The 25,499-nt window shown below is 50.2% G+C and overlaps 10 protein-coding genes across 10 annotated transcripts; 6 read left to right on the top strand and 4 right to left on the bottom strand.

Moving 5' to 3' along the window:
• Nucleotides 1–372: 372 nt before the first annotated feature.
• On the top strand, nucleotides 373–1,272 carry CLUP02_14210 (uncharacterized protein; the record flags this gene model as incomplete). Its single annotated transcript, XM_049293142.1, has 6 exons — nucleotides 373–506; nucleotides 589–605; nucleotides 691–787; nucleotides 847–970; nucleotides 1,026–1,182; nucleotides 1,229–1,272. 6 exons carry the CDS (start codon nucleotides 373–375, stop codon nucleotides 1,270–1,272), a joined length of 573 nt encoding a protein of 190 aa, XP_049150288.1.
• Nucleotides 1,273–1,599: 327 nt separating this feature from the next.
• Nucleotides 1,600–3,348, top strand: CLUP02_14209 (uncharacterized protein; the record flags this gene model as incomplete). The annotated part of the gene is made up of 1 exon (XM_049293141.1): nucleotides 1,600–3,348. The coding sequence occupies one exon, from the start codon at nucleotides 1,600–1,602 to the stop codon at nucleotides 3,346–3,348; it is 1,749 nt and encodes a 582-aa protein (XP_049150287.1).
• A 112-nt stretch (nucleotides 3,349–3,460) lies between these two features.
• On the top strand, nucleotides 3,461–4,260 carry CLUP02_14208 (4-carboxymuconolactone decarboxylase; the record flags this gene model as incomplete). Its single annotated transcript, XM_049293140.1, has 3 exons — nucleotides 3,461–3,549; nucleotides 3,643–3,876; nucleotides 3,954–4,260. The coding sequence occupies 3 exons, from the start codon at nucleotides 3,461–3,463 to the stop codon at nucleotides 4,258–4,260; spliced, it is 630 nt and encodes a 209-aa protein (XP_049150286.1).
• A 1,418-nt stretch (nucleotides 4,261–5,678) lies between these two features.
• Nucleotides 5,679–9,044, top strand: CLUP02_14207 (monooxygenase; the record flags this gene model as incomplete). The annotated part of the gene is made up of 5 exons (XM_049293139.1): nucleotides 5,679–6,223; nucleotides 6,300–6,457; nucleotides 6,509–7,198; nucleotides 7,258–7,684; nucleotides 8,054–9,044. The coding sequence occupies 5 exons, from the start codon at nucleotides 5,679–5,681 to the stop codon at nucleotides 9,042–9,044; spliced, it is 2,811 nt and encodes a 936-aa protein (XP_049150285.1).
• Nucleotides 9,045–9,264: 220 nt separating this feature from the next.
• Nucleotides 9,265–10,488, bottom strand: CLUP02_14206 (uncharacterized protein; the record flags this gene model as incomplete). Its single annotated transcript, XM_049293138.1, has 1 exon — nucleotides 9,265–10,488. The coding sequence occupies one exon, from the start codon at nucleotides 10,486–10,488 to the stop codon at nucleotides 9,265–9,267; it is 1,224 nt and encodes a 407-aa protein (XP_049150284.1).
• A 1,548-nt stretch (nucleotides 10,489–12,036) lies between these two features.
• CLUP02_14205 (uncharacterized protein) lies at nucleotides 12,037–13,098 on the bottom strand (the record flags this gene model as incomplete). The annotated part of the gene is made up of 1 exon (XM_049293137.1): nucleotides 12,037–13,098. One exon carries the CDS (start codon nucleotides 13,096–13,098, stop codon nucleotides 12,037–12,039), a length of 1,062 nt encoding a protein of 353 aa, XP_049150283.1.
• Nucleotides 13,099–14,588: 1,490 nt separating this feature from the next.
• Nucleotides 14,589–17,200, bottom strand: CLUP02_14204 (polysaccharide deacetylase; the record flags this gene model as incomplete). Its single annotated transcript, XM_049293136.1, has 3 exons — nucleotides 14,589–16,339; nucleotides 16,411–16,812; nucleotides 16,924–17,200. Coding segments are annotated over 3 exons (2,430 nt in total), but the record flags the coding sequence as incomplete, so codon positions are not given.
• A 1,113-nt stretch (nucleotides 17,201–18,313) lies between these two features.
• Nucleotides 18,314–20,233, bottom strand: CLUP02_14203 (uncharacterized protein; the record flags this gene model as incomplete). The annotated part of the gene is made up of 3 exons (XM_049293135.1): nucleotides 18,314–19,377; nucleotides 19,578–20,120; nucleotides 20,182–20,233. 3 exons carry the CDS (start codon nucleotides 20,231–20,233, stop codon nucleotides 18,314–18,316), a joined length of 1,659 nt encoding a protein of 552 aa, XP_049150281.1.
• A 533-nt stretch (nucleotides 20,234–20,766) lies between these two features.
• CLUP02_14202 (uncharacterized protein) lies at nucleotides 20,767–22,635 on the top strand (the record flags this gene model as incomplete). The annotated part of the gene is made up of 7 exons (XM_049293134.1): nucleotides 20,767–20,869; nucleotides 20,930–20,983; nucleotides 21,045–21,082; nucleotides 21,652–21,730; nucleotides 21,793–22,096; nucleotides 22,160–22,366; nucleotides 22,428–22,635. The coding sequence occupies 7 exons, from the start codon at nucleotides 20,767–20,769 to the stop codon at nucleotides 22,633–22,635; spliced, it is 993 nt and encodes a 330-aa protein (XP_049150280.1).
• A 1,291-nt stretch (nucleotides 22,636–23,926) lies between these two features.
• On the top strand, nucleotides 23,927–24,649 carry CLUP02_14201 (uncharacterized protein; the record flags this gene model as incomplete). Its single annotated transcript, XM_049293133.1, has 4 exons — nucleotides 23,927–24,134; nucleotides 24,215–24,242; nucleotides 24,311–24,348; nucleotides 24,480–24,649. 4 exons carry the CDS (start codon nucleotides 23,927–23,929, stop codon nucleotides 24,647–24,649), a joined length of 444 nt encoding a protein of 147 aa, XP_049150279.1.
• Nucleotides 24,650–25,499: the final 850 nt, after the last annotated feature.

The following is a 25,499-nucleotide window of genomic DNA, read 5'->3' as shown; positions in this document are numbered from 1 at the left end:
CTGGGAAGTTAATTTGGGCGTAAGTCAGCTCCGCGAGAAGCGACAATGTGAAAATCCATATCATAGCTAGCCGCATCGGAAGTCTGATTGAAGGGAATGAGTGTGGAGCGGTAAATCGAATCTACAGTTCTCAAAGACACCCTAGAAGCTAGAGAACCGGGAGAGACAGCTTAAGGTAGAGGACATGAAATGAGAGTGAGAAGCAGCGATTTGAATACAACAGCAGACGTGTTAGTACCTTCTGAGCGCGTGAACAGCTGCGTACTTTAAGACTTCTGGTCTGGCCTTGTTCCTTATCTTCGTCCCCATCACCATCACCATCACCATCACCATCCCTTATCCCTTTTCTTAAAAACCCGTTGAGAACTCGCGATGAAACATGACCTGAGCTGCCTTGAGCCGGAGGCGCAGGGCGATGGCTCACGTATAGCTTCCTCACCACCAGTCAATGACGATGAGACGAAGATTGGAGAGCAAACATTGGCTTCAGAAGCTCTTGGAAGGGAGTAGGTTCGAGGCTGGGAGGCTCGTCGGCCATCCCCTAGATTCTTTTGACGGGAAGCGGACCGCTGTAAGACACTGCCCTAGCCACGGTGTAACGGATCGTGTCACCCACACCTTGCACAATATCGAATCCGATCAAGGGCCGGGAAAAGAAAAACTAGCCAGTCCAAAACTCAATCAATCAAGATAAGCCGATGACCTTTCAGCCCGAAAAAAGGGAAACTCGGTCATCCGACTTTTTGCTCAAGGAGGTGTACTCCTGGTCCGACACACCCGGCTATCCGTCGCGTGTCGTTTCCGAGACAACAGCTATCCTTCAAATGCCTAAATACTGGTCACCAGCGCGAGCATGCATCCTTTAAAATGGGTTCTAGTCACCCGAGCCTGGACCGCAGATAGAACGCAATCGATTTTTCAGAGGGACGTTGAATACCATCTAGGTTTCTCTTGTCAATTTAGCCTGATGGTCACATGACATGGCCGTCTCGATGAAATGTGATGTGTCGTACTCATGGTCTTAGATCCTCATCGTTGCTTGTACCAGATCAGCTTGGCCAGTCCAGACTCCCTCTTTATGGGACTCTTGGTCCATGCACCCCGCAAACCCGGAGCTTCCGGGGCCTCGGCTAGCTTCCCGGCAGCCCACAGGCTCCATAGAAAAGGCTTTCGCCCCGCACCGTGACCTGTATTGAAGAATTAGAACTCAGGTCACGTCTGCATCCAGTCGAAGTCCACCTCATCCACAACGAATACGGAGAAGCTCTTTGAGCAGTCGGCAATGAGAGTATGGAGAGACCTCGGCGATCGTTAAGGGACCGTGCGAACATTGTGTGTGTTGAATGTCACTCACGCAAAGTAAGCTACTTCCTAGCCAAAAGTATCTATATCTCGACATGGAGCTGAGATAACACGAAGTATTTAGGTAAAATGCGACTTACAAGTAAGCCAAGATAAGACGTGTCGAAATTGTCGACGTGCCCAAGTTCCCTGCGTGTACGTTCGCTCCTTCATGGCATGCTCTCGCAACAGAGATGCTGACTAGCGAGAATAAGTCTCCGTAATGGAGTCCGGAAGAGGCGCGCGCGGGGGGCTGATATGGGCGAGGCCGGCATCAGAACGCCATCTGTTTCGTTGCCGGTGCCAGATCAGATGACCAGCCCGAGGAACAGCCCATCAGAAGAGGCAGTCAGCAAACTTACAGAGACCAGCAGCAGTCTCCAGCGAGATATCGTTTGGAGACCTAGCAGCTTTATTGACAAAGGCTCCATCATGCACGACCCAGTCAAGACACCACCCAATGTCGTGCTAGACAATCTTGCCACTGGAAACGTTGGTGTAAATGAGGCGATTCTCAGAGTCACCGGGGCTAGCATTCTTCCGCACCCCGTCCTACTACAGGCTCTGAAGGACTCGTTCTTTGAGCACGTCGTATTTTACTACTCCGTGGTCGACCCCGGTGATGTTGCCGGCCCAAATGCATCTGTGCTTCTCCAGCAAGTAGTTTGCTTAGCAGGCGGCCTAATGCGACACGGAGAGGATAGCGTCGGTCTCGCGGGTTCGCAATACGAGAAAGCCAAAACGCTGATTCATATTGGCTTCGAGCCTGACCAGTTGACGGTGCTGAAATCTCTGTGCCTGATGTCATGCTGGAGCGCGTCTTCCCCCTACCTCGTCACGCTAGATGGTCCATGGCACTGGACGGGCATGGCTTCGCGAATGGCGCTTCAACTTGGTCTTCAGAAACAGTCATCATATTCCAATCGCCAGGGTGCTGGTTGCTTGCGGCGAATATTCTGGCATCTTCAGGTGAGCATCATGCATTTACTCTTCCTCAAACGCCGGCCAGAATATTGCTTTCAAAGAAACGTGATTAATGACTTGACGCAGACGAGTGAAATACTCATGACAGCCTGCTGGGGTCGACCTCTTCTCCTCAGGCCTGAAGACACTGATGTACCGCCGATCTCAGAGGAAGACTTTTCAGTGCAGAACTTTGGCGCGATTGCTACAACTTGGATGACGAAGCTCATTCAGATCGTCGGGGTCATCACCACCCTAAAATCCAGGAAAGGTGGCCCAACGTCGGCAGAAATCGAAGCTGTCGTCGCATCACTATACGGCTGGCTAGCTGACTTGCCCGAAGACTTACGACTTTTCAACCCCGACGGCACCAGAAAGCCATTCAATCAACAAAGCACCGAGACTTTCATCTTCTACTTTGTCGCCATCATCCTGACTCAGACGGCCAGCAGAAGTGCATCCCCGACGTGGAGAACTTCGCCGGCATCGGTCCTTGCTGCATCCTGTGCTGCTCGGCTTTATGACGAGATCCGATGCAGAGAGAGAGTTGTACACCTGATACACTACCACGCCTTCCTTGTATTAGCCGTCGGTGTTGTCTTAATATCTCATCAACCTCAATCGCAAGAGAAAGAGACCTTACTCCGCAGAGATCTTGATGTTATACATTCCATTCTTGAGGGTATGAGCGCCAAGTATGGAGGGGCTCGCGCTATTTTGAAAAAGTTTAAAGACGCGCCACGAGACTTTGGGGGTGACCGGGTTGATGAGTCCTCGTGTACGAGAAGCGACACGGCAGGCTCCCATACTTTGTCAACAGCAAAGATTGTGCAGCGCCATATGGGCGACCTATTTGCCTTTCCATCAGAAATGTGCGAGAACATGGATATCCTATCACAGAATAACGACACTAGAGACGAAGTTATTTTCCAGGACGATGCTTTTGGAAATTTTGGGCAGATGGGTGAGGATTTCGACGACATTAACTCGTTCATGGATGTACTTGGCATGGACTTCACAAATTTCGATGGCGCCAATGGCTAAAGCCCCGACTTTCACATGCCAGCGAACACCGGTTACCACTAGGTATTATACCATGATTCAATACAGCTTCGGCCTCAATATTGCTTAAGGTTTTGCTGATGCGTAGGTCGGCATGAGTTTACCGACCTCGGCGCCATGTTCCCCAAAGGATAACTCTGAGCTTCCGGCAGTTCGGCTCTCGGCACTGCACCGTTCGCTCTTGTGTTCGGTTTTCGGATTGAGATAGAAGAAGTTTTAATATAGATGTCACCACCTATTTAAGACCTAGTCGAGCTTTCCCTTTGTTGTACATAGGACGGCTAACAGAGAAGGATCCCAGCAGATCGGATTGAAGATTGAAGGTGGAATATTTGCTGCTTCCGTTACAACTACATACTTCAGACCACATACTAGCTTTCAAGAAAACCATCACGAATTCAAGACTGCAACAAGATCATGTCGGAACCTAGCGAAAGGCTGGTACAGGGTGCCCAAATGGCTCAAGCCTTCTTGGGGGCCAAACTTCTTAGCGCCATTCAAGAGCAAGCAGTAGGTAAACCATTACACTACAATACCGTGCAAGGGATAAAGCTGAGAGAAGAGTGACAGCGCGACGATCTTCCAAGCAAAGTCAGTGCCGAATACATTGCGGAAGTGTGTTTCTCTAGTTATGCTCGTCCCGGACTCGAGTTCAAGGAGAGGTCTCTGGTCAACATTGGCATGATGATAGCGCTCAACAGGACCCCAGAATTACGCATACATATCGCGGCAGCACTCAACCTTGGTATTTCTGAGGAGAAGATCGTAGAGACTTGCCGGCATGCGATGATTTACTGCGGCGTTCCGGCCGGCAGAGAAGCTTTGGCTGTTGCAAGCGATATCTTTGCCAAAGTCAGGGGTACCACAAAGGAAGAAAGAGCAAAGATGTCCTAATTGTACATGAACATACAACAAACGTGAGCAGATTATGCAAGTTTCCATCCGATGGCAGGGACACTTGACAGAGACTCATCGAATCCAAGGTTCTAGAAAGGAATACTCATGCTAATTTCCGGTGTGCTATTGCCCATGTAGTCAATCAACCAATGCAGCCATCATCGTTCCCCCCTCTCCAAAGGCGGGGAAAAAAAATCTGGTCTTACATGGCTTCAAATTACGCGCGAGCTCAAATGAAGAAAATGCTCCTCAGACCTGGGTTGCTCACCGAACAACAGGATGTGACCTACCTTACCATATGATTAATAGACCCAATAAAGGTCTATTTCGGACAGAAAGACTGTAGAGATGCACCAAAGCACTCTACTTGGGATCAGGCGATGAAGCGGGGTCCTTTGAGAATTGATTCTTGTTGATCATGGTGCTGGCCTTAATGCATACTTGGCGTTTGGGGAATAAGGGTGTGCCGTACCTGCTGCTATTCTCGGGACTAAGGTCGACTTGAAGATGGTGAAGTTTCTTTTTGAGGAACAAAAGGCTGACGTATCTCAGTTGGCCTTCATGCAGCCTAGGAGGCACGAGGAGAGGAAGTCATCTATCAAATTCCTGGAGCAAGGTGTTGCCAAAAACATGACGCGATTGACTCCTGATAGGTCTTGGATCTCGGATTATTCATGGCCGAAATCCGTATATCTCGTGTGAGGACATCACGTAGAGATTCAGACTCTGACCAGCATGGGTGTTCCTGTAGATCATACACCGCCCGACTTGATGAATAGGTGTTAGAGCGCAAGTATCTGCGCTGCCGTCGAGACGGGAGGAAACAGATAGTAGATGCGGGGATTACGCTAGGACGAGCATGCTTAGGGTCGGGTGTAGTGACAGCGGTTTCATCCGCAAGAGATTACATGGGCCTTCAGGTATGGCGGAGTGTAAGACTTTCGTGGTCTTTGTATTTTCTTTTTCCAAGACTCCGTATTTGCCGAATCTTGTAGAGCGTTGACCCTGATTTTACGGGGCATCGAGTGCCGAATGCCATGTGCCGAGTACCGAGAGTGCCGGCGCTTCTCTCCTAGACGTGAAGATGAAGGCCCACTATTGCTCGGCAACTCATGTTGGGTAATAAGCGATGCGATCTATTGACATCTAAGTTGATTGGGGTTGATTATGCCTACGGTGAGCATTCGACGCCGAATCCGAGGCATCATCGTGCTGGCAATCAAAGCAGTACGGCCTGTTGCTGTGATCATACCAGCACATTCAGGCGACATGCATACTCGTATAAAAGAGTTTTGAGTCCACTCTCATTTGCGTGGAAGCCTAGTGCGTGAAAGCTGCTTACAGGTTCCCCGATTGGCAAAGCGCTCTAACTGAACCAACGCCCTATCCCAGTGTCCATCTGACCGAGAATCAACATGGCTTCCTCGCGCATAACTCAGATCAGCAAGCATCTCGGACCTGGGAACCCACGAACACCAGATCCCAAGCCTGCTGAGCCTTACATAGTCGTCGAACAACCCCTAGGAACAGGAAAAAGGGTCCGCATCATCACAATCGGCAGCGGCGCAAGCGGCCTCAACATGATCCGCACCTTTCGTCAGAAACTCACAAACTTCGAACACATTGTCTATGAGAAGAACCCCGAAGTTGGAGGTACTTGGTACGAAAACCGCTATCCGGGATGCAAATGCGATATACCCTCGCACAACTACCAATTCTCCTGGAAGCCAAATAAGGAGTGGAGCAGCTTTCTGTCTCCGGCGGAAGAGATTCAGGCGTACTTGTGCCGCTTGTGTGACGGTGAAGACCTACGGCGCCAGATCAAGACTAATCATCTCGTGACGGGAGCATTCTGGGATGAAGATGCTGGGCGATGGACGGTCAGGGTGAAGAATTTGGAGGACGGTGTGGAGTTTGAGGATTCTTGCGAGTTTCTGCTGAACGCGAGTGGTATTCTCAAGTATGCAAACGCCTTTTGTCAACTCACTACGATTTTAATTCGAGTGCTGTTGCTGCTAACGCTGACCTTGGTACAGCAACTGGAAGTGGCCAGATATTCCCGGCTTGCACGACTTTTCCGGCTCCCTCCTTCACAGCGCCGACTGGGATGATAAGTTTGACTGGAAAGGAAAAAGAGTCGCCATCATAGGCAATGGCTCATCTGGTGTTCAGATCGTTCCAGCTGTACAAAGAGGTGAGTTCTGGAAAGTTTCAGTTGCATGCCATGAAAAGACTGACCCAATAGGGAAAGACGCAAAGGAAATGATTCATTTTATTCGGGGACCAACTTGGATTATGCCGCCTCGGGTTCAGACATTGCTACTGGGCAAAGCAAAGCAAACGATGGAGCAGATCGAGTTGGACGATGACGAGAACTTCACGCCAGCTCAGATTGACAAGTTCAAGTCGGATCCTGCACTCTACAAGTCGTTCGTAAAGGCCATAGAGGAGCAAGTTAACAACAATTTCTTCCTCGTTGGTGACCCAATCTTCCCTTTTCTGAACTTTCCACTAACTATGAGGCTCCAGGTACTAAAAGACTCGGAGACTCACCGACAAGCAACAGAAGGTGTCACTCAATACATGCAATCAGCACTCAACGACGACCAAAGACTGATTGATATCCTGATCCCCAAGTTTCCTATTAGTTGTCGTCGGATGACACCAGGTGTGGGGTACCTAGAATCGTTGACGAAACCCAATGCGAGAGTCATCTCGGGAGGAATCGCTCGCGTAGTCTCGGATGGCCTGGTTACAGAATCCGGAGAACATGTTGCGGTTGATGCCATCGTGTGTGCCACCGGATTCGACGTCTCGTTTCGCCCGCGGTTTCCCATTATTGGACGGCGGTCTACAAATCTCCAGGATATCTGGGCCAAGGATATCCCGAAAGCCTACATGTCTTGCGCGGTTCCCGAGATGCCTAATTACTTTGGTAAGTTCATATATGGTAGTGTCATCATATAACCCTCACTCTGCTAACAGACAACCCAGTCTTCCTCGGTCCAAATGCCCCAATCGGCCATGGCAGTGTCTTCACGATAACCGAGCTGCTCGCAAAATACATCGCCGGCATCATCAAGAAATGCCAAACTGAGGGCATTAAATCCATCAGCCCCAGCCTCGACGCAGTCAATGAGCTTCACGAACATACCCAAGCCTTCATGCCGCGAACAGCGTGGGCAGGGTCCTGCAGGTCCTGGTTCAAAGGCGGTGCTGTGGATGGACCCGTCACGGCGCTGCATCCCGGGAGTAGAATCCACTTTTTCCACATGTTGGAGAACTTCAGAGGCGAGGACTGGGATTATGTGTATGAGAAGAAACGAAATCGGTTCGCGTATCTAGGGAATGGGATATCGACGAAGGAGCTTGATGGGTCTGATTCAACTTGGTATCTGAATGATCATGATGGTGATGAGAGGTAAGGTAATATGAGTGAGATCTTGACGATGCGTGCACATCAGTTGGGTTTCCTTCTTCTCTCTACCTTAGCTTCTACGTTTCAAGTGTTGCAACCACTATCAGTAAAGACGGTATAACTTGAATGAGGAGTCCCTTGTACAGTTCAAATATTCTTCAATAGAAATCCCATTGTCTAGAAATTGCTCGCGGCAACCTTGTGTCACTAGCTGATCCATTTTGGCTTAGAGCCGGGATTGAATGGGGCGCCAACCGGCATTCGGTACATGTGGGATCTCGGCACACAAAGGCGTAGGCCGTTCAGCTTACGAATCGAAAGCTTCAAATCTCAAAGTCAAACATCAAGGGAAGCCTCTTGAATAAAGTCCAGACGGTCAACGGCTCAATCGTTACCTCTGACAATCTGTGGTGTATCAGACCTATCAATCACCTCCAACACAACCTCCAACATGGGTACAGACGCACAAAAGAGGGTCAGCCTGACCTTCCTCTCAACCGGCTCAGTCCGCATCAAACTACCCATGAAAAGCCAACCGGTAAAATCCTACCTCGACCAATTCGTCACCCTGCGCCGCTTCCGCTGCATCGCAAACCGCCAATGGACGGAACCCCTCCCCATCGGCGTCTTCCTCATCGCCCACCCAGGCGGACCAATCCTCTTCGACACGGGCGAGTCTCCCTGCTTCAATGACCCGGGCTACCTCCCCTACCTATCCCCGACAAAGATGTTCAGCAGCGTGGATATCAAGCCTGAAGACGGAATCGTGCAGCAATTGCAGCGTCTCGGTGTGGAACCCAGCGATCTGCAGGCCATCGTGCTGAGTCACCTCCACGGCGACCACGCTGGCGGATTGAAGGCTCTGAAAATTGCTGCGCCGGACGTTCCTGTGTTCGTGAGCAAGGAGCACTGGGCCGCTTTTGGGAATAGCCCCATGACCGCGACGCTTGCGGGGTGCGTGCCACAGCACTGGCCGGAAGGATTCCAGCCTACTCTTGTGGATTTCTCGGCCGGGGCCGTGGGGCCGTGGGAGACGTCTGGCCGGATCACGGCTGATGGGAAGGTTGTGGCGGTGCATACACCCGGTCACGTCCCCGGCCACATTTCGCTAGTCGTGTATGGCGATAACGAGGACGGAACAACATCGACGTACTGCTTGCTTGGGGACGCGAGCTATGGTATCGATTTGCTGGATAAGGAAGAGCCGGATGGTATTAATGACGACCCCATGTCGGCGTTGGACAGCTTGCGAAAGATCAAGGCCTTTGCGAAACAGAGTGATGTGGTTGTTCTTCCAAGCCATGACCCGGATACACCTCGATTGCTGAAAGAGCGGGTGTTGTACAAGCCACAGGATATTTGAATTCGGAGTAGAACGGGTGCGAAGCACATTTACTACTTAAGCAGATAATGTCTCAATACAGATTCATACTTCACAGAACCATGGGCGATTAAATGGCGGTGATCCCAGCCATTGACCTTTTGCTACACAGGAAATGCTCTTCAAGTATTATGGTACAAGTCGTAGTCCACCGAGACGTCTTGATGGGGGTATCAATTGTATGGATCCGGAGACGAGTCCCTTATTTGGCGTCCTTCTTGGCCTTTTCGGCAATCTCCTCCGCCTTCTTCGACTTAGCCTCAAGGACTTTCTTTACCTCCTCAATAGTCTCCTTGACGAGCTTCTCTCCCTCCTCCTTGTGCTTGTCTGCGACCTCGCGGAGCTGCTTCAGCTTGGGGATAATCTTGTCTCCGTCGGGGATCATCTTAAAGTATTGATCGAGACCAAAGCTCTCACCGATTTGAGAGCCCTTTGACTTGGCCTTGTCGACGGTATCGGTGATATAGCTCTCCAGGCCTCCAAGGTCTCCGGATTCGGTAGCCTTCTTCGCCTTCTCGAAGAGCTCCTTGGCGTTGCCCTTCTTGAGCGCGTCGGCATTCTTCTCAATCAGCTCCTTGACCTTGGGGTTCTTGTCAAGGTAGGGCTTGGCCTCCTCGAGCGCCTTCTTCCAAGCCTCATCGCCGAGCTTCTGAACCTGCTGAATCTTCTCCTCGATGAGCTTGCGCACCTTGTCGAAGTTGCTGGCAGTGAACCCGCCAGCCAAGACGTCCTTGACCTGCTTCCATGTCTCGTCGACCTGCTTCTTGGCCTCGGGGCCGTACTTGTCTCCCAAGTCCTTCAGCTGGTCAATTTTTCCTCCAAGTTTCTCCTTCAGTTGAGGGTGGTTGTCGACGATGTCCCCAATGGCGTCACCTCCAAGGCTTGCGAGCTTCTGGGTGATGTCTGCGAGGACCTCGTATGCCTTGTGGACGGCCTCCAGGCTCAGGCCGGCCTTGGCAACCTCCTGGAACTGCTTGTAGGCGTCATCAACAATCTTGTCGGCCTCTTCCTTGTGGTTCTTGCGGACAGTCTCGAAGTCATTGAAAGCAGAGTCGACGTAGGAGCGGCCACCAGGGATCCAGCCAACGTAGGAGTAAGCGAACTGCTTGATGTAGTCGATAGCTTCATCGGTAGAGGGTGTGTTTTCTTGCAGCTTCTGGGCGGCGGCTGTGTACTTCTTCTCGGCCTCCTTGGCGGCCTTGTTAACCTTGGAGGCAGCGCGACCAGCGGGGGTGAAGGAGTAGAGGGCGTAGAAGATACCAGCACCAGCAAGGCCGCCAGCGACACCGGCTCCGAAGTGAGAGCTGGTTCCGCCTGTTGAGGATGAGGCGGTCGTCGACTGGAAACGGAGCTGCTGGCGGGGTGCGCGGACAGCCCGGGTAGCTCTGGGGAGCGTCGAGCGAACGAGGGGTCTTGCGGACATCATCTTGGCGGTCTGGTGAAAGGATGGTATTATTATGGCAAGTTGTGTACAGTTGGAAGGATCAACGACTTCAAAGTTGGGAGAATTGAAGGAGGAAAGGTTGGAAGATGGTATCGGGAAGTAGTAAGTCAATGGGAAAATTGGGAAAGAAGAGAGCAAATAGCAGATTTTGAAGGGACGAGAAAGAACTCTCAATTGCCTCCTCCCTCTCGCCTATGGCTAGCGTCGGACCGGCGACGGAGGACAAATGGGCAGGGGCGAAGCTCGTCACACGTGCTTCAAACGCAATTGGAGTCGAAATGACGACGGCAGGTGCAGCTGAAGACCAAGGCGAAGGAGCTCCTTCCGCCTGCCGGACTCACGCAAACCATACCCCTGTCGCCCCTGCCATCTGCAAAGAGCTGAAAAGTGACATGGCAAGTGCCAATGGCCTGGGAGAGTGGAGGAAGAAGGAGGAACCAGACCGGGCTGGAATGAAAGCTCCGGCGTCAATGACCGGGTGATGACGTCGAAGGCGTTTGTCGCCAAGGGCAGCTTCTTCCCCAATCAGGATAGCTACCCCGCATGAGGGGGGCATGGATGTCCCCAAATGTGCGGGAGATCGGCGATCAATCGCTGCGGGGAAGTTCTCCTCCAGCGTGGGCCTTCCTCGTCATTGTGATGAACTGCTCAGGTTAATTCGGATGAAGGGTACAAATTCGCGTGAGAAAATTGTCAGGCTTTGCCGGCAACGAAGCTATTTACTCTTTCCTCTTTTTGTCCGCAGATGGTCAATTGTGCAGAAACCTTACCGAGGCCCAAAAACAGTCTCTCCGTTGTCTCCTCCAAGTAGTGGCCAAGTACCCCACGTGACCTTTTGATTGATCTTCCAGCCGCCAGGTTAACAGCACATCATCACTTGATGAGGCCCAAATAGCGCTCGAATGACAGTGAATACTCAAACATATTAGATTGGCTGTATATACCAGTGCAGAAAGGCGTCGATGAGAAGTGAGTACCTTACCTTAAGGGACCTTGGGTAAGTGAAGCAGTAATGAGGGTAAAAGGAGGAATTAGACAGAGGATTAAGCCCCCTACCTAGACAATGCCTTTGTCGCAAATTTCAGGTTGAACTTTTATCAGCCAGGTTTGGTTCTCTGCCTAGATACCTGGTAAATAAAACTTGAGGAACTGGGGATATGCGCGATAACGCCCGGACTTTTGCTTCGGGTCAGCAACAACCAAAATGGGTAATGAGTGCCGGCTCACGGCCGTCACGAGCCGCACGCGAAGCAACGACACAGAGAATGATTCGCTTCTTGGTTCCATGTGAAAGAACTTATGTAAGCCTAGGTTTGATGAAATTGAAGTAATCTACTTGCAATCTAACCTACTATACCATGGCAGAGAAATCCCGCAGTTCAGGTTGACTTACGTACCAAGCATCTGACACACTGACATAAGATTTCCCTCTCCTTTCTACATTCTGCCACTCCATCGAGCGAACATCTCATTAGAACCTATGACTCATAGGCGCGAGCGACTTCAACCTGTACTTCCGAACTTTGTATTCTATTGCGCCCTCAAGCTCGTTGCGTTGGCAGCCAGGTTCTTCTGGAAGAACTGGGTGAGCTTATCGAAGGGGATAAGCTCCACACGATCGTAGAGATCAACATGTCCCGCACCAGGAACCCAAACGAGCTCCTTCGGCCCAGCAGCACGTGCGTAGGCATCCTCACTGAACTCGCGGGAGTGAGCCTGGTCGCCCGAGACAAACAACAACGGGCGCGGCGAAATCGTCTCGATGTCGTTGAATGGGTAAAAGTTCATAAACTTGGTGTTGCTGGAAAGAGTAGGGTGGGTAGTGAGGTTCGCTGTCGTGTTCTCTGGAGTGAATTCGCCGCGCTGGGTACGATAAAAGTCGTAGAACTCACGATCAACCGCCGTCGACGCGTTGGTCAGCACGTGGGGGGTTCCGCCAGTGTACACAGTTTCGCCGCCAGCCGCCTCGATCCAACGCTGCGCGGCAGCAGCAGCAATAATCTCCTTGCGCTGCTCGAGGCTCACTGCGTGGCGCAAGCCGTTGCGGGCGGCAGATCCCATGTCGTACATGCTGGAGGTCGCGATAGCCTTGAGACGGGGGTCAATCTTGGCAGCGCTGATGACGAAGCTGCCGCTACCGCAGATGCCCAGACCACCGATACGTTCACGATCAACGAAGTCTTGGAGGCCGAGATAGTCGACTGCTGCGCTGAAGGCCTCTGAGTAGAGGTCTGGCGAGACGGCGTTGCGTGGCTCGCCTTCGCTGCCGCCCCAGAAGGAGACATCGATGGAGACCGTGACAAAACCTTGCTCGGCGAGCTTTGTGGCGTAGAGGTTGGCGCTCTGCTCTTTGGTCGCGCCCATGGGGTGGCCGACGACGATGGCTGGGGCAGAGAGTGGACGGCTGGCGTTGTTGCGGATGAAGAGGTTGCCAGCGACGGTGAACTGGTTCTGAGTTGGGAAGGTGATAGGCTGCACCGTCACGATGTCGCTGCGGTAGAAGTTGTCGGCTCCATAAGACAGGTTCTGAGCGGATGCTACCTTCGTGCCCGCGAGAGCCAGTGCAGCAGTGCTACTTCCAGAGATCTTCATGGTGTTTATCTAAGGTGGATTGACGCGTAAGGCAGTGACAGAACCTGATGATGAGGATGGTATGATCTGGATGAAACTAAGCTTCGTCCACGGCGCTCCCTCTCTGATTTATACCCAGCGCTCTAGAAACGGTCCTATTGCGATTCATCATCATGGATCGACGTTGATGTCATATTCGAATGAGGCAGTTCACCATCCGAAAGGGCCGATATCATCAAAGTGCCACGCGTCAGCCCCAGACCACAAGTCTTAAGGTCTCAGTCACTTAAGCATGATTGGTAATGCTGTGTGCGTCCGAGTAGAAAGTAATTACGATATACCTAGAGGCCCCATTTTCGGCTGACATCGCGAGATGCTACCAAGGCTACCCCTGGTCGCCAACTTACGACTGGGTCAGTCACCAACAGCGAGCATACGCTAAGCCGGGACCGCCATATCGATAAACCTTGTCCTACAATCTTCTTTGGATTTGGTCACTGAACTCGTCTTCCTTGATGTTAACTGAAGACTAACCGCTGAAGAAGGCACATCGGAGTCTCATTCTTCAGACAATAGACTTTATACACCGAAAACATGCCCTTTGCCAGATGAACGAGGGACGAAGACTTTCGAGTAGCCTAAGGGGTACGACTATTCTTTGAGCGCAATAGAACACTGGCAGGGGGGGGCTAAGTTCAGAATGCCGTCAGTGTCATCAAGCTGCATCAAAATTTAAACTCGAGATCCTTGCCGACCGGCAGGGTATCACAGCCAAGCTTAAATGTCATCCGGCTGCATTAGCGTCGTTTGATTGTGGGGATGTGCTCAAAAGAGCACTGCCATCTTGCACGGTTACGTCTTTTTCGACAAAGGGCGAGGTTATCAACTATCTGTTGCAACCATAATCTATAACCTTCCTTACCTATGTACCAATTGAAAGTTATACCAAGTTTGCAAGGATACAATCACGTAACCTCGATTTTGCTTGTCCAGGTCATATCATCGGCGTTTCCATCTTGGAGTGTGGATTCTCACTCCTTTCCCTCGCTCTTGTGCGGACCTCAAGTTTCCCAGTCCCACCGTAGAACTTGTAGCAAACTCGGCCAACGATCCAGCCACAGGATATTTTTTGCATTATCCAATTCCTGGCACATGGGAGAAATCTATTCTTAGTTGCATACTAGCGATGAAGGACAAGCCGACAGGTTCATAGGTCGCTTGAATAGTGGCGGTCATGGCTCGTTGAGTCGATCAGCTCCACCGGCATCACCGCCACATGACAAAGGCCTCGACTGTACCCTTCCGCACACTAGCGAGGGCGAATTTCCACGAGATAGACAGCTCCTCCAACGGATGGAATAAAGGCACTCATATAACTGCCAGTCTTAATCACCTCTCAATCATATGCTACGTGTATGGATAGGAAGTTTACAAATAAGAAGGCTGTTGTCAGAATATCCAATATTCCCTTAACCCCCTTGGTCCCCGCTCCCTCGCCGGCACCTCCGCGATCACAACGGAGGTGCGTTCGGGTCCTCCATACACTGATCAATTCTCATAATTTGCTTACCAGTAGCCTTGGCCTGCCTGATGAACTCCGGGAAGTACTCGACCGTTGTGTTGTACGAGAAGTGCATGACCACCAAGTTTCCTCCCTTGGCAACGTCGGCGTTGAATGAATCAACCTGCTTCTCTGGCGTGCTCGTCTCGGCCCACAACCAGTCCTGCACATCGACGCTCCAATTGATAAGGTAGGCCTTGTCTGATCCGGAGGCAGCCGCCCAGCGCTGGCGCATGCGCGCGCCTTCGACGCCGTACGGCGGGCGGAAATAATTTGATCTCTCCCCAAAGAGGTTCGTCATCACCCTGCAATCTTCATTGTACTCCCAGTCGATGCTCTCAGTGTCGGGCAGCCCTTCCATTCTCGGATGAGTGTAGGAGTGCAGTGCGATCTGGTGGCCCTCGCTCTTGAGCTGTTGGTAGAGGCTGGCCATCCCAGTCGAGGGGTTTTCCAGCACAGCGCCGACGGCAAAAAAGGTCACTTTTATCCCTGCGTCGCGGATGATTTGAGCTAGTCTGGCGGCATATTTTGGGTTTCCGTCGTCGATGCCGAACGCGAAAGAGTTAGGCCGCGTGCAGGCAAAGACAAGGGTTCCTGAGGGCAGCTTTTGGCGGATGCTCACCCCTGAAGGGATGGAGGGAACGATCTCAACCTTCGTGAGAACCACTGGCTCAGTGCTGTAAATGCCCCTAATAGCAATACTAGCGACACGCTGAAGGTTGATGTTGAAGTGCGAGATGGGGATGTAGATGTCGCTGCTCGTGGTCGCGTACCGACTTGCTTCCAGGCTGTCTCTCGTTTCAGGGTATGGTGCCACACCATCATTGCACTGCGAGTTGTGCTGTTGCAATGAGATGGAGAATTTGGTATGACCGGAGTAGGTGATATGTAAGTACGATCCACTTTGACTGCGCAAATCCCGACATCCCCCGCTCATTAGGCTGGTGAAGGCATAGTCTGGAGCTGAGGCAACAATTGTGACGCGGTTTGAACCCCAAGTAAGATCCAACTCATCGCCACCGTGCCAGAACCCAAGCGAGTTCGTGTTTGCGTTGGCAAAGGTGTCAATCACAAGCCCAGAGACCGTAGCAGCTGGTGCCGGGACAGTTTGAGTTGGCGCTGTTGGGGTGGTGGCCGTGGGCACTACCCAACCAGTCGGGGTGCTTCCGCAGTAAAGTGCCAGCGGGCCTAGTGTGATGGGGCGTGTCGGCGCTTCGAGAACGATGGATCGCAGTTTGCTGAGGTTGACTCCGCTGAATTTTGACCAGGGAAAGCTGTAGAGCTTCTCGGTTCCGTCAAAGGTCCAGCCCAGTTGCGCAGTTGTCTGAGATGAATACGCTGTCACCTCACCCTCACACGTCGTCTTGGAAGTCAACTCGATCTTGAATGTTGTCCCAGCCGGAGCATTGATCCGAAGTGAGATCCCACCATACTTCGAAGCATCCAAGCATCCGACCTGAGTGAAGAAATACGAAGAAGTGTCCTTCGGAGTCAATGTTATATGATGGTTGCCAACGACCTTAGACTGCATTGTTCCGTCATCTCCTGTCGGCAGCAGAAGTGAGTTGTACTGCAAGAAATCAAGGCGTGATTGTGACGCCCAGTCATCTACTAGAAGCGCCGAGCATGATGGGTTGTTCGACTGGGTCGGAGATGGGACCGAGCTTGTAGGGGCCTGCGTGACCGTAGTAATCGTAGTGACTGTGAGATTTATGTCAGCAATAGGCGGGATGATGTCCGGACTGATCCCAACCCGACTAGTTATCACTTACAAGTCGAAGTTGCTGATGACCCCTGAGCACAGACAAACGAGATCTTGTCAAGCTGCCATTCCTGGGTAGACGAAAATGACCCGACGACAAACGACAAGGCAGCATTAAGATTTCCGGCAGCAAAGCTACTCAATGGAATGCGCAGCGTCTGCCAGCCGCCGGTCAGACCTGTGACTCGGAAAGACGTTTTTGAACTAGTCGTCGCTGAGCAGCTTGAGGCGGAGTTCAACTCGGTTGTGAAGGCTGCGCCTGACACTGGTGCTTTGATGTCAAGCTGGACGTGTGTGTACAAGTCGGTCTGTAATGCTTGGCAGGGGAACGTCTCGTAATAATACGCACCGCTCTTCGGAGTGAAGCTTAGAATGCCACCAGTCGCGGAGATGCTGGTCATGCTTGCATCATCTGTCGAACATCATGTTGGTCATTTGAGACTCTGGACAGCTGTTTTGTGGAGATCCATTGGCAATTCAACCCGAAGTTTCGGACGCTCCCGATGAATTTGTGGTATCTTACCTGAAGTCCATGAGCCGAGATTATTTCTGTTCGTTGTGAATGAGCTGGAGAAGTCGTCCACGAGGAGATCAGATGTACAGGCAGCGGCAACAACAGCTACTACACCGTAGGCCCCAGCCAAGATACTGTGGGCCTTCAATTGCACCATCTTGTGCGAATCTATCAGCGTCTGGCTCGAGTTCTTGGTAACGAATGTAAAAATGGGTGTCCTTGGCAACCCCCTGTCCACCAGATGAGTTAACGACCAGAAGTTGCGACGACCGGCGGAGCACCTCCATTCTATATGCCATTCATAATACAGTCAACATGTCGAATTTTCGTGTTGAGTTGCGCCGGGCTCTTGGCCGCAGAAGCCCAGGTTGCGTGTGGTTCGATGCAACTACACTCAGCTGAAATTTCATGCGACTCGGGCACAGAGGATGCCACTGTGCAGGAGCATAGATGCGGGCCGTGGCGTCACTCATGCGTTTTCCTCAGGTCCGCTAGAAAACGTTGACCTCTCACAATGGAACTTGGCGGTCGCCAAATGTTCAATGTTCCCCCCGCTCGCGGGCCGGGCCAGGGGGAGCTGAATACGGAGAGGTATACGTCGAGTTGATGGCGTTTTCCAGACCCCGCGGCACCGCATTACACCCCGGGCTCCCACCCATCGGTGTCGTGCATTCTCTTTTTGGAAGCCCGGGCCGGCGGCCCAAGGTTGTATTAATTGCCTCTTAAAGCTCCATCCGCGCTCACAACCTTGTGCGTTAATGGTCAGTGTCATCAAACTGTTGTCAATGTGGAGTCGGTGAGCCTCCAAGCTTATGTGAGCATGCCAGGGCGCTAGCAAGCAATAGTCTCGCAATACGATGCTTGGCGCAGCCAGAACTGGTGGGATTTCCACCCGGTGAACGAAGCCATCGGGGATGAAAAGGCAAGACATAACAACGCGTGATGTGATATGTATTCGTGATTGTGCGACAAGTAAAATCTTCATGCTTCATCGAGTATAGAATTGGAAAAGAAACTGAAACGGCGCGTTTTCGTCAAACGAAGGTAAACAGGCTTTCAAGGCGCAAATTCATCCCGGACACATGTTACGTTTTGCAGTTTCCTCTTCAGGAAGGTGGCGATGCCAACCAACAGCATTTGATATTAGTTCACTGCGGGGGTGAACAGGAACCTGAAGTTTTCAACGGCATTCATTCGTAAGGTCCCTTAGGCACATGTATTGGCATGAAGATAAATCAGGTATCTCATGTAACTTGAAGCATTTTGAAAAGAAACAGGATAAAATACGACAGACTACCTTGGTCAAGACTGTTGGATACGTGGACCTTCGATGTTATTACCACTAGAGCTTCGGAAGGCCAAAGAATACTGTTGCGACAGCGACACAATAACACGAATTCTAGGAACGCCTATTACGACCAGAGAATACTAGTACACCACCACTTTCATCATCGCTACCACCGTTTGTCCCCTGAGCAGCGACACTACAAGTGTCTTCAACGTTGCTAGATACATGTATTCTTGTCGCGACAGAAGGGTAAACACGGGGGTGCACGTGAGACGAGATGGACAAGCCTCCGATGCGGGACGACAGGTCATCTAAGGTGACTGAGATGCCGGTAAGCGACTGACATGTCGGCATCGACGAGTACGTGTTAGAGTCGAATCTCTTCCTCACACATACTTTCTCCCTGAGTGCAGTGAGAGCGTCTTCGCGAACCTTAACCAAAACCGCATCAATCATTTTGTCTTTGTACCGTGAGGTTTCTCCCTCTACCAAAGCATCGGGAACAGCCCAGTTTCGGTATACGTTGCGGTGAGGTGAGCGAACTCTGACGCCGCTGCTGTGAGCAGCGAAATAGTACTCGCAAAGTCGACAGGTGGGCTTGCTGCAACCGATATATTTGTTGCCCTCGTAGAAAGGGATGGAGTGCATGTCCTCTGCAAACTGTTTGCGAAGCCAATCTAGAAGAAGGACCTCACTGTGCACAATCGGTCGGAAACCTCTGGGGTTGAATTTGCAGCACTGAGTCGCGATCAGCTCATCAAGCTTGCACACTTGGAGCTCGTCCGCGTATTGACTATAAGTCTCAATCATCTCCGCATCTCCCGTCATTCGCGGTATCAAATCGTGCGCGGAGCGGACTGTTTGTCGCTGTAAAGGGTCGAGGCCGGCCTGGAATGCGTTCATCGGGTTGGGCAGTGGCCTGCTTGAGGGGATAAACTTGATCTTGATGCTGTCAATGTCGAAAAGCTCTGGGTGACGCCTTCGCGCCACGAAGATAGTCTGAGTCGCTCTCAAGTAAGAGACAAGGCGACCGATGAAATGTTGTAGTTCAGCCCAATGTGGTGATTCGTCAAACCTTCCCAGTTTCCCTCTGTCGACGATGGAATGATAGATCAGTGATTGTCGTAGATCTGCAGCTGCCCGGACAAGTGCCTCGTCGTCTTGCGAGGTTTTCTCTGCAAATGGTCGATTAGTTGGGCAAGATTCACCAAGACTCCGATTACGGAGAGTTTTTATCATTACCTGGAGGAGAGGTGTTTCTAGATGAGGTCATTGATCTGTCGGCCACGCTTTGGAGCCTCAGCAATGCTTGTTTGACCGTAATATCTCCAAGGGGTATTAGAACAGCAAGTCATCTTTGAAGTTGAAGACTCACCATGGACAGATCCACGCCTATCGCAATCTTTAATGCACTGTGTGAGCCCGTGAACCAGACCAATGCGGTAGCACTGGACTCGCTCATGATTGAAGGCCAAAATCTTTTCTAGTACGTAGGTGGCCGATTTCGAAGTGGCCTCTTCCATAAGAACTGATGAAGTTGCACTTGTGTTACTCAAGTATTCGAAGAGATCCAGAAGAAATGTCTCTGCTTCCTTGATCTCTTTGGGAGATCTCTGGTTGGATGCAAAGGCATAGACCAAACAGTCAGGTAACTGTATGATGGCCACAGATGTGATAGTTTCGCCTCCACGTCGATTGTCGCATATCTGCGCCAGCTTATTCATGAGGCATTCCTGGGTCATTCTATAATCATCTCCTGGTTCAGAAACATCGCTCGGAGCTTTGTTCGGCTGTTGTCCATTGCGCGAACAAGCCTGCATCAGACTTGAAAGCAGTATCAAGGCTTCGTAGAATCTGTTCAGCCTTTTGCAAAGCTCTAGACTGATGGGGTGATCCAGGCCGTCGGCCGTTACCATTTCTGTCAATTTGGTATCAGGTTAGTCGAAGCTTTCGCAAGAACTGGGATGACGATATCTCACTTCGCCCCGATCCCCTAGCAGGACTTCGCATCGTGGATTTCCCTTTGGCCATTGGAATCAAACTAAGAAAAGGAACCTGATCAATCCGAATAGTACGTTGGCAAGAGTGTAGGTACTTGGCAATACGTCAAGTGAGGAGCTGGCTATATGCGCTGTCCGCACTACTTGAACATGAACAACGCGTAAAATTCTTCCAAATTCGAGGGGATCTTGATTGTTTAAGCAAAGTGCGCAAGAGATCACGCATGGCACCCAAAGCATCATTCAGGACGCTCACAGCGGCCCGAGGGGGACAAACATCGCCGAATAAGCGCAAAACTTGACAAAGTAATAGTCGGAAAGAAAGTCCCGCGCGCATTTGCGCTAGTCGCCAACTCGCAACCTAGGTTGTTGGCCGTACCAACATATCCCACAGATTTGCTGACAGCCAGCTGTTCATTTTGCAGCCGCACTCATTGATCAAGAGTCACTAGGGTGCAGCTGATTGCATAAAAAGTGGGAGGCCGCGGAGGCCAACAATCGAGCTTCTGAGCAATGATTGGCCCTAAGGTTCACATACCACATGCCGGGTCTTGCTGTTGAACCATGGTGTCATTCGAGCCAGGAGGAGCGAATGCTAATGCCCAAGGCTGGCAACATCCTTTGAGGCATATTGCAAGGCGTCCTGATGTCACCCCGAATATCTTCTGTGGGTTACTTATCTAGTTAGGCAGCAAACCGGTCGCCTGAATGTTCCAACAACTTTGAGGCCTCAGTAGAGCCTTCCACTTCATGCTAATTGGTCAACGTGATCGTGAGGATGGTTGGCCTCCCGCATCCTGACCTGCAACCGGGTGCAAGTACGTTAGTCCCATCACATCGAGCCATCCGCATACGACAGGTTCACCGAATTCTTTCTCCAGTAAGACGACGTGCTTTGGACGTATAGGCAACACTCTAGCCAATCTTGGCAGCATGCGCAAGTAGTGCCGCTTGGAGCGAACGTCGGGCGATGAATGATTCGCTGCTGGAGGGAACATGTAACGAGCATGTCTAGAGAAGTTGGAAGAACAAGAAAGAAGTGTAAAAGCCGAATTCCTCTAATCAAGCTGTTCAAAATTACATAGATATTCGATCTCTGAAAGATGCAAATACTTTAAAAGGGGCCTCTATTTCTGGTCAAATCCACCACAGATGGCACTATCCACGCTTTCATGTTGAATTCGATGAGTTGAGCGCAGTCGTCTTTTCCTGGCATAGTAGTTGATGCACGCTATCCATCGCTGTATTATCTCAACTTGTCTGAGAAGACTTGTAAGTATCGGAAGATAAATTTGTGATAGGAAATCTGTGAGTACTGACTGACACATTTTCACAACGTTTCTCTGAATTGGGTGTCAAACTCTTTGGTTCTGGTTGCGGATACATGTATTCATCGCTGTGTAACCGCGAAAACACTGCGGGAGGCTTTTGCTAATAACACCTCGTCAGCTTGAGTTCGATATTATCCGCCGGGCAAAGATTGATTGTTTTGGTACCTTATTTTGGACTTTCTTTGGGGCACCCAGAGGTATGTAATCTTCGAGAAGTCAAGACACTGCTGCCGCGGTTGTTTAACCAAGTTTGCTCTAGGTCACGTACAGAGATACGGAAGAGAGAGCCTACAAAATCATCTGAGTACTGAATACTGCCCCGAAGACCCGAAATCAAGTTCAAATACTGTCATGCCTCGAGAGTCTCAACACAACGGAACCTCTCGGGTAACCCACGACTATTCTAGGGGCAATGAGCCATGGGGTTGGCTGCCCACCACTGGTGGTTACGTAAACGACGCCTACGCCCCTACTTCTGACGATCCCATCGACCCTTCACTGTTATCTCACACGCAAACGAGCTCGTTCAGCCTCAATTATTACGCCGCGCAATCTGACTATCAGTCTCCTGGAGCCGCATCTCAAGCGCTCTAGGCGTTTCGGGGTGGATCTTCGCACGGGGTCAGTTCCCACCAGCTACCATCACAGGGATTAGACGTCTGGAACGGTATGGACGCCGAAATGTACGCTCAGGAGGCGGTCCAGACTCCCCTGCATACCGCCGCCGCTCTCCCTCTTGAGTCTAATCCTCCACAACAACCGCATCAACTTCCTTTCGTTTGTACCGGGGACCCAAACTGTACTAGAAGCTATGAGAAGAAGCATGAGCTCAAGTAGGTTCATACACCTCACTGCTTTCATGCCTGCACGATGTCGCTGACATTAGATCTTCAGTCGCCACATGAGGAAGCATAGCAAGCCATGCGCTTGTACAGTTGAGAATTGCACTGCAAGATTTGCGGATAAGAAGGGTTTGGACCGACACAAGGCCACTCATGGCATTGGAAGGGATGAATTTGATTGTCCTGAGTGCACCGAAACATTCACAAGGGCCGATAACCTGTACCGCCATCGGCAAAAGCAACATCGATTCATGGGTTAAAGCGGCTTTGCTTTTGCTACGGATTCATTATTCAGGCAATGCGTTCGTATTGCTTTAAATATTTTGTGATAGTGCGCGTTCATAAATTTGATATGTTGACTATGACGTTGCTACCTGAAACTCGCCTTGAATATTTTCAGCTCTCCCAAGCCATTTTATGAATATCCTGGATGCTGGTAATGAGGCAATATAAATATTCACATTGAGATATCTTCCCAAACTTCGTGAAATCTCGATACCCCTATGTAATCCATTCATTCACATTAGATTTCAAGTTCTGATCCCGTTGCGCGTTCAAGACATAGTCAGCCCGGTCAGAATGATGCTGTTCTCTCTGCTTGAGTAGCTCCCACTTGACGTCCTCACCCACCAGCAAACCCGTCTTGAAGTTAATCAAAACCATACTTTGTTTAACTTGATTCAGAAGGACACCTAGACCATTGATCGGGTTCAAAAATGACTTCCAGTCAATGAACTGACAAGTCAGTCGCACTGGATTCAACTTGGATGCACCCTAAACCGCCCCCCTTCCGCGCAAGGCTTGCTCTAATTGGCTGACATTCATGCACATTTCTCAAGCTAATGCCGGAGGCCAACTTCAAGGCTTTCTAAGCTAGCCTAACAGAAAGAGGCAGATGACAATAACTATGCGCGTTCGTGCTGCAGCGACCAATGGTTGGCGGAGCGTCCTTGTGGGACTTTATTTCCTTGCCTTCACGAAGCAGGCTGACAACACCATCAATAGCGACCTTACTAAGTATTGAAGGAGACTACGAGTGATCCCAAATCCCCACTATTGATTATGCTGGAAGGTCTATCAGTGCATGGCATCACTCCAGCAACAAGCAAGGAGCAAACGATACACAACAGCTTGTGAGGACAGATCTGATACGTACTGACTGCGGAGCGCAAGAGGAAACGGGGACTTCATTGGAAAGACTGCTGTATTGCGCACATTTAAATCCGGATTCCCTGGATTTTTGGGGCTTTGCTATCTTCACCAATACCTCACATATTACCGTTTTCCCAAATCACTTGTGCATCATTGGACTAGGTAGTATGTATCACCACCCTATAATTTCAGCTACTGCGGGGGCCTTTCTCACGAGGACCATTGACTCAACCCAGAAAACCGAAGGAATAGATACGAAATCATCTGTTCACCAACGGCATTACTGCCCTGACCTAAGCTATCGCCAAATCAGGCCGTGGACGTATGTACCCTCGCCCATCCTGAACCGAGGGCTCTCCTGATCCCCATATGTGTGCAACAGGACTTGTGTTCGTCAAAATGCAGCTCGTGGAGATTGATGATGGCGAGACAGAGGACATGTTCTATTCTTTGAACACGGCATGGCAGTTGGAGGCTCTCTCTGAGGACGACCAACACTTGTACGAATTTGGTTCGGCATCTCATGGCGCACTCGGCCTCCCCAATGCTTTCCACAGGCCTGCCCAGACTAACAAAGCTCATCACCTCGCCTCTCTCGGCCATACATGTACTTCTGGAACCACATCTTCAGGGCTCTAGGCTCCCGAGGGTGGATTGCCGCCATGGGGAAACCCCCCATTTGATCAGCGGCTTTCGCAGGTTCCGGTGGGTTTAGGTATGACTGATGAAGAGGCAACGGCCCGGGCTGCTCAAATGGCATATGAGATCCAACATGTGTGCGAGCATTGTGGAGAGGTATTCGAACAACCTGGGGATCTTACGTGAGTAATCCATATGGGCCCCAACAGTCCAGGAAATGTAATAACTTAATTCAGGAGACACCGAGACAAACACCTGAGGCCTTATCAATGTCTTTTCCCCATGCCCAGGGCATTTCCAACACTGTGTCCAGAGAGATTCGCTGCCCCGAAAGATCTAGAACGACATAGAGACGCCTTGCACAAGAAAAGGGAAAATCCGAAGAAGCACACGTGCACCGACTGCGGTGAGGGATTTACAAGAGATGATAATCTCGTCCGCCACAAGATTGAGACTTGCAAATTTCGGGAGGAAAGGAGATGATAAGTAAGAGAGAACTTTCTAGTTAGATATGGAGCATTTCAGATAGCCATGTCATTTTTGGCCGTTACCATCATCCTTGGTATAAGTCTGAGAGTGGCCGGCGAATGTGTTCTACCCCAGATAAGTCGACCCACCCCCTTTTGGCCACCCCATCAAAACATAGTATCAAAACATCGCCACTAACTACACTTAATTAATTAACTATCTTCTACTACTACAATAATATAATTATTATTCTCCCTAGGTAATTCGACCCTTACGAGTCGACTAGGACTAATTAAACGGTCACTAGAGTCCTCCTAAGCTCTCTATATATCCTAGATATTTACGAACCTAATATTTAGGTTTATTAATATACTCTTCTTTTTCTATAGCCTTAATTAGTTAACTTTAGCTTTTAAAACTTGAATATAGTACTAAGATATTACTAAATAGTAGGCCTACTTACTAAATACCTTTTTTACTTTTCTAAATAGTAGTTATTAAGTATTATAGTCTAGACTAAGCTTTATGAATAATTTTAACTAATCACAGAGCTCGCTAGCCTTCTTAAGTAGTAACTAGTTAATAATAAACGCCGCTAATACCTAATTAATAACTTTTCTAATATTACTAGTTACTTACTTAGTATTTGCGGTCTTTTTAGTTAGTATAACTAGGTTAGGTAGGACTATTAGATTAGTAAGTAGTCTAGCTATATTAGGGGGATATAGTCTAGTTACTTTCTACTTACTTCGTATATTTAATAACGTTAGACTAGCTAAACGAGCTTTTTAGTAATAGCTTAAGAAGTACCGCTTTTTAATAATAGTAAAATTATTTACTATATCTTCCTTACTAAGCTCCTTTT

This window comes from Colletotrichum lupini, chromosome 7, assembly GCF_023278565.1.
Source record: "Colletotrichum lupini chromosome 7, complete sequence".
Taxonomy (NCBI): domain Eukaryota; kingdom Fungi; phylum Ascomycota; class Sordariomycetes; order Glomerellales; family Glomerellaceae; genus Colletotrichum; species Colletotrichum lupini.
The sequence above is the reverse complement of the archived record's forward strand: the minus strand, read 5'-3'. Positions and strand labels throughout refer to the sequence as shown.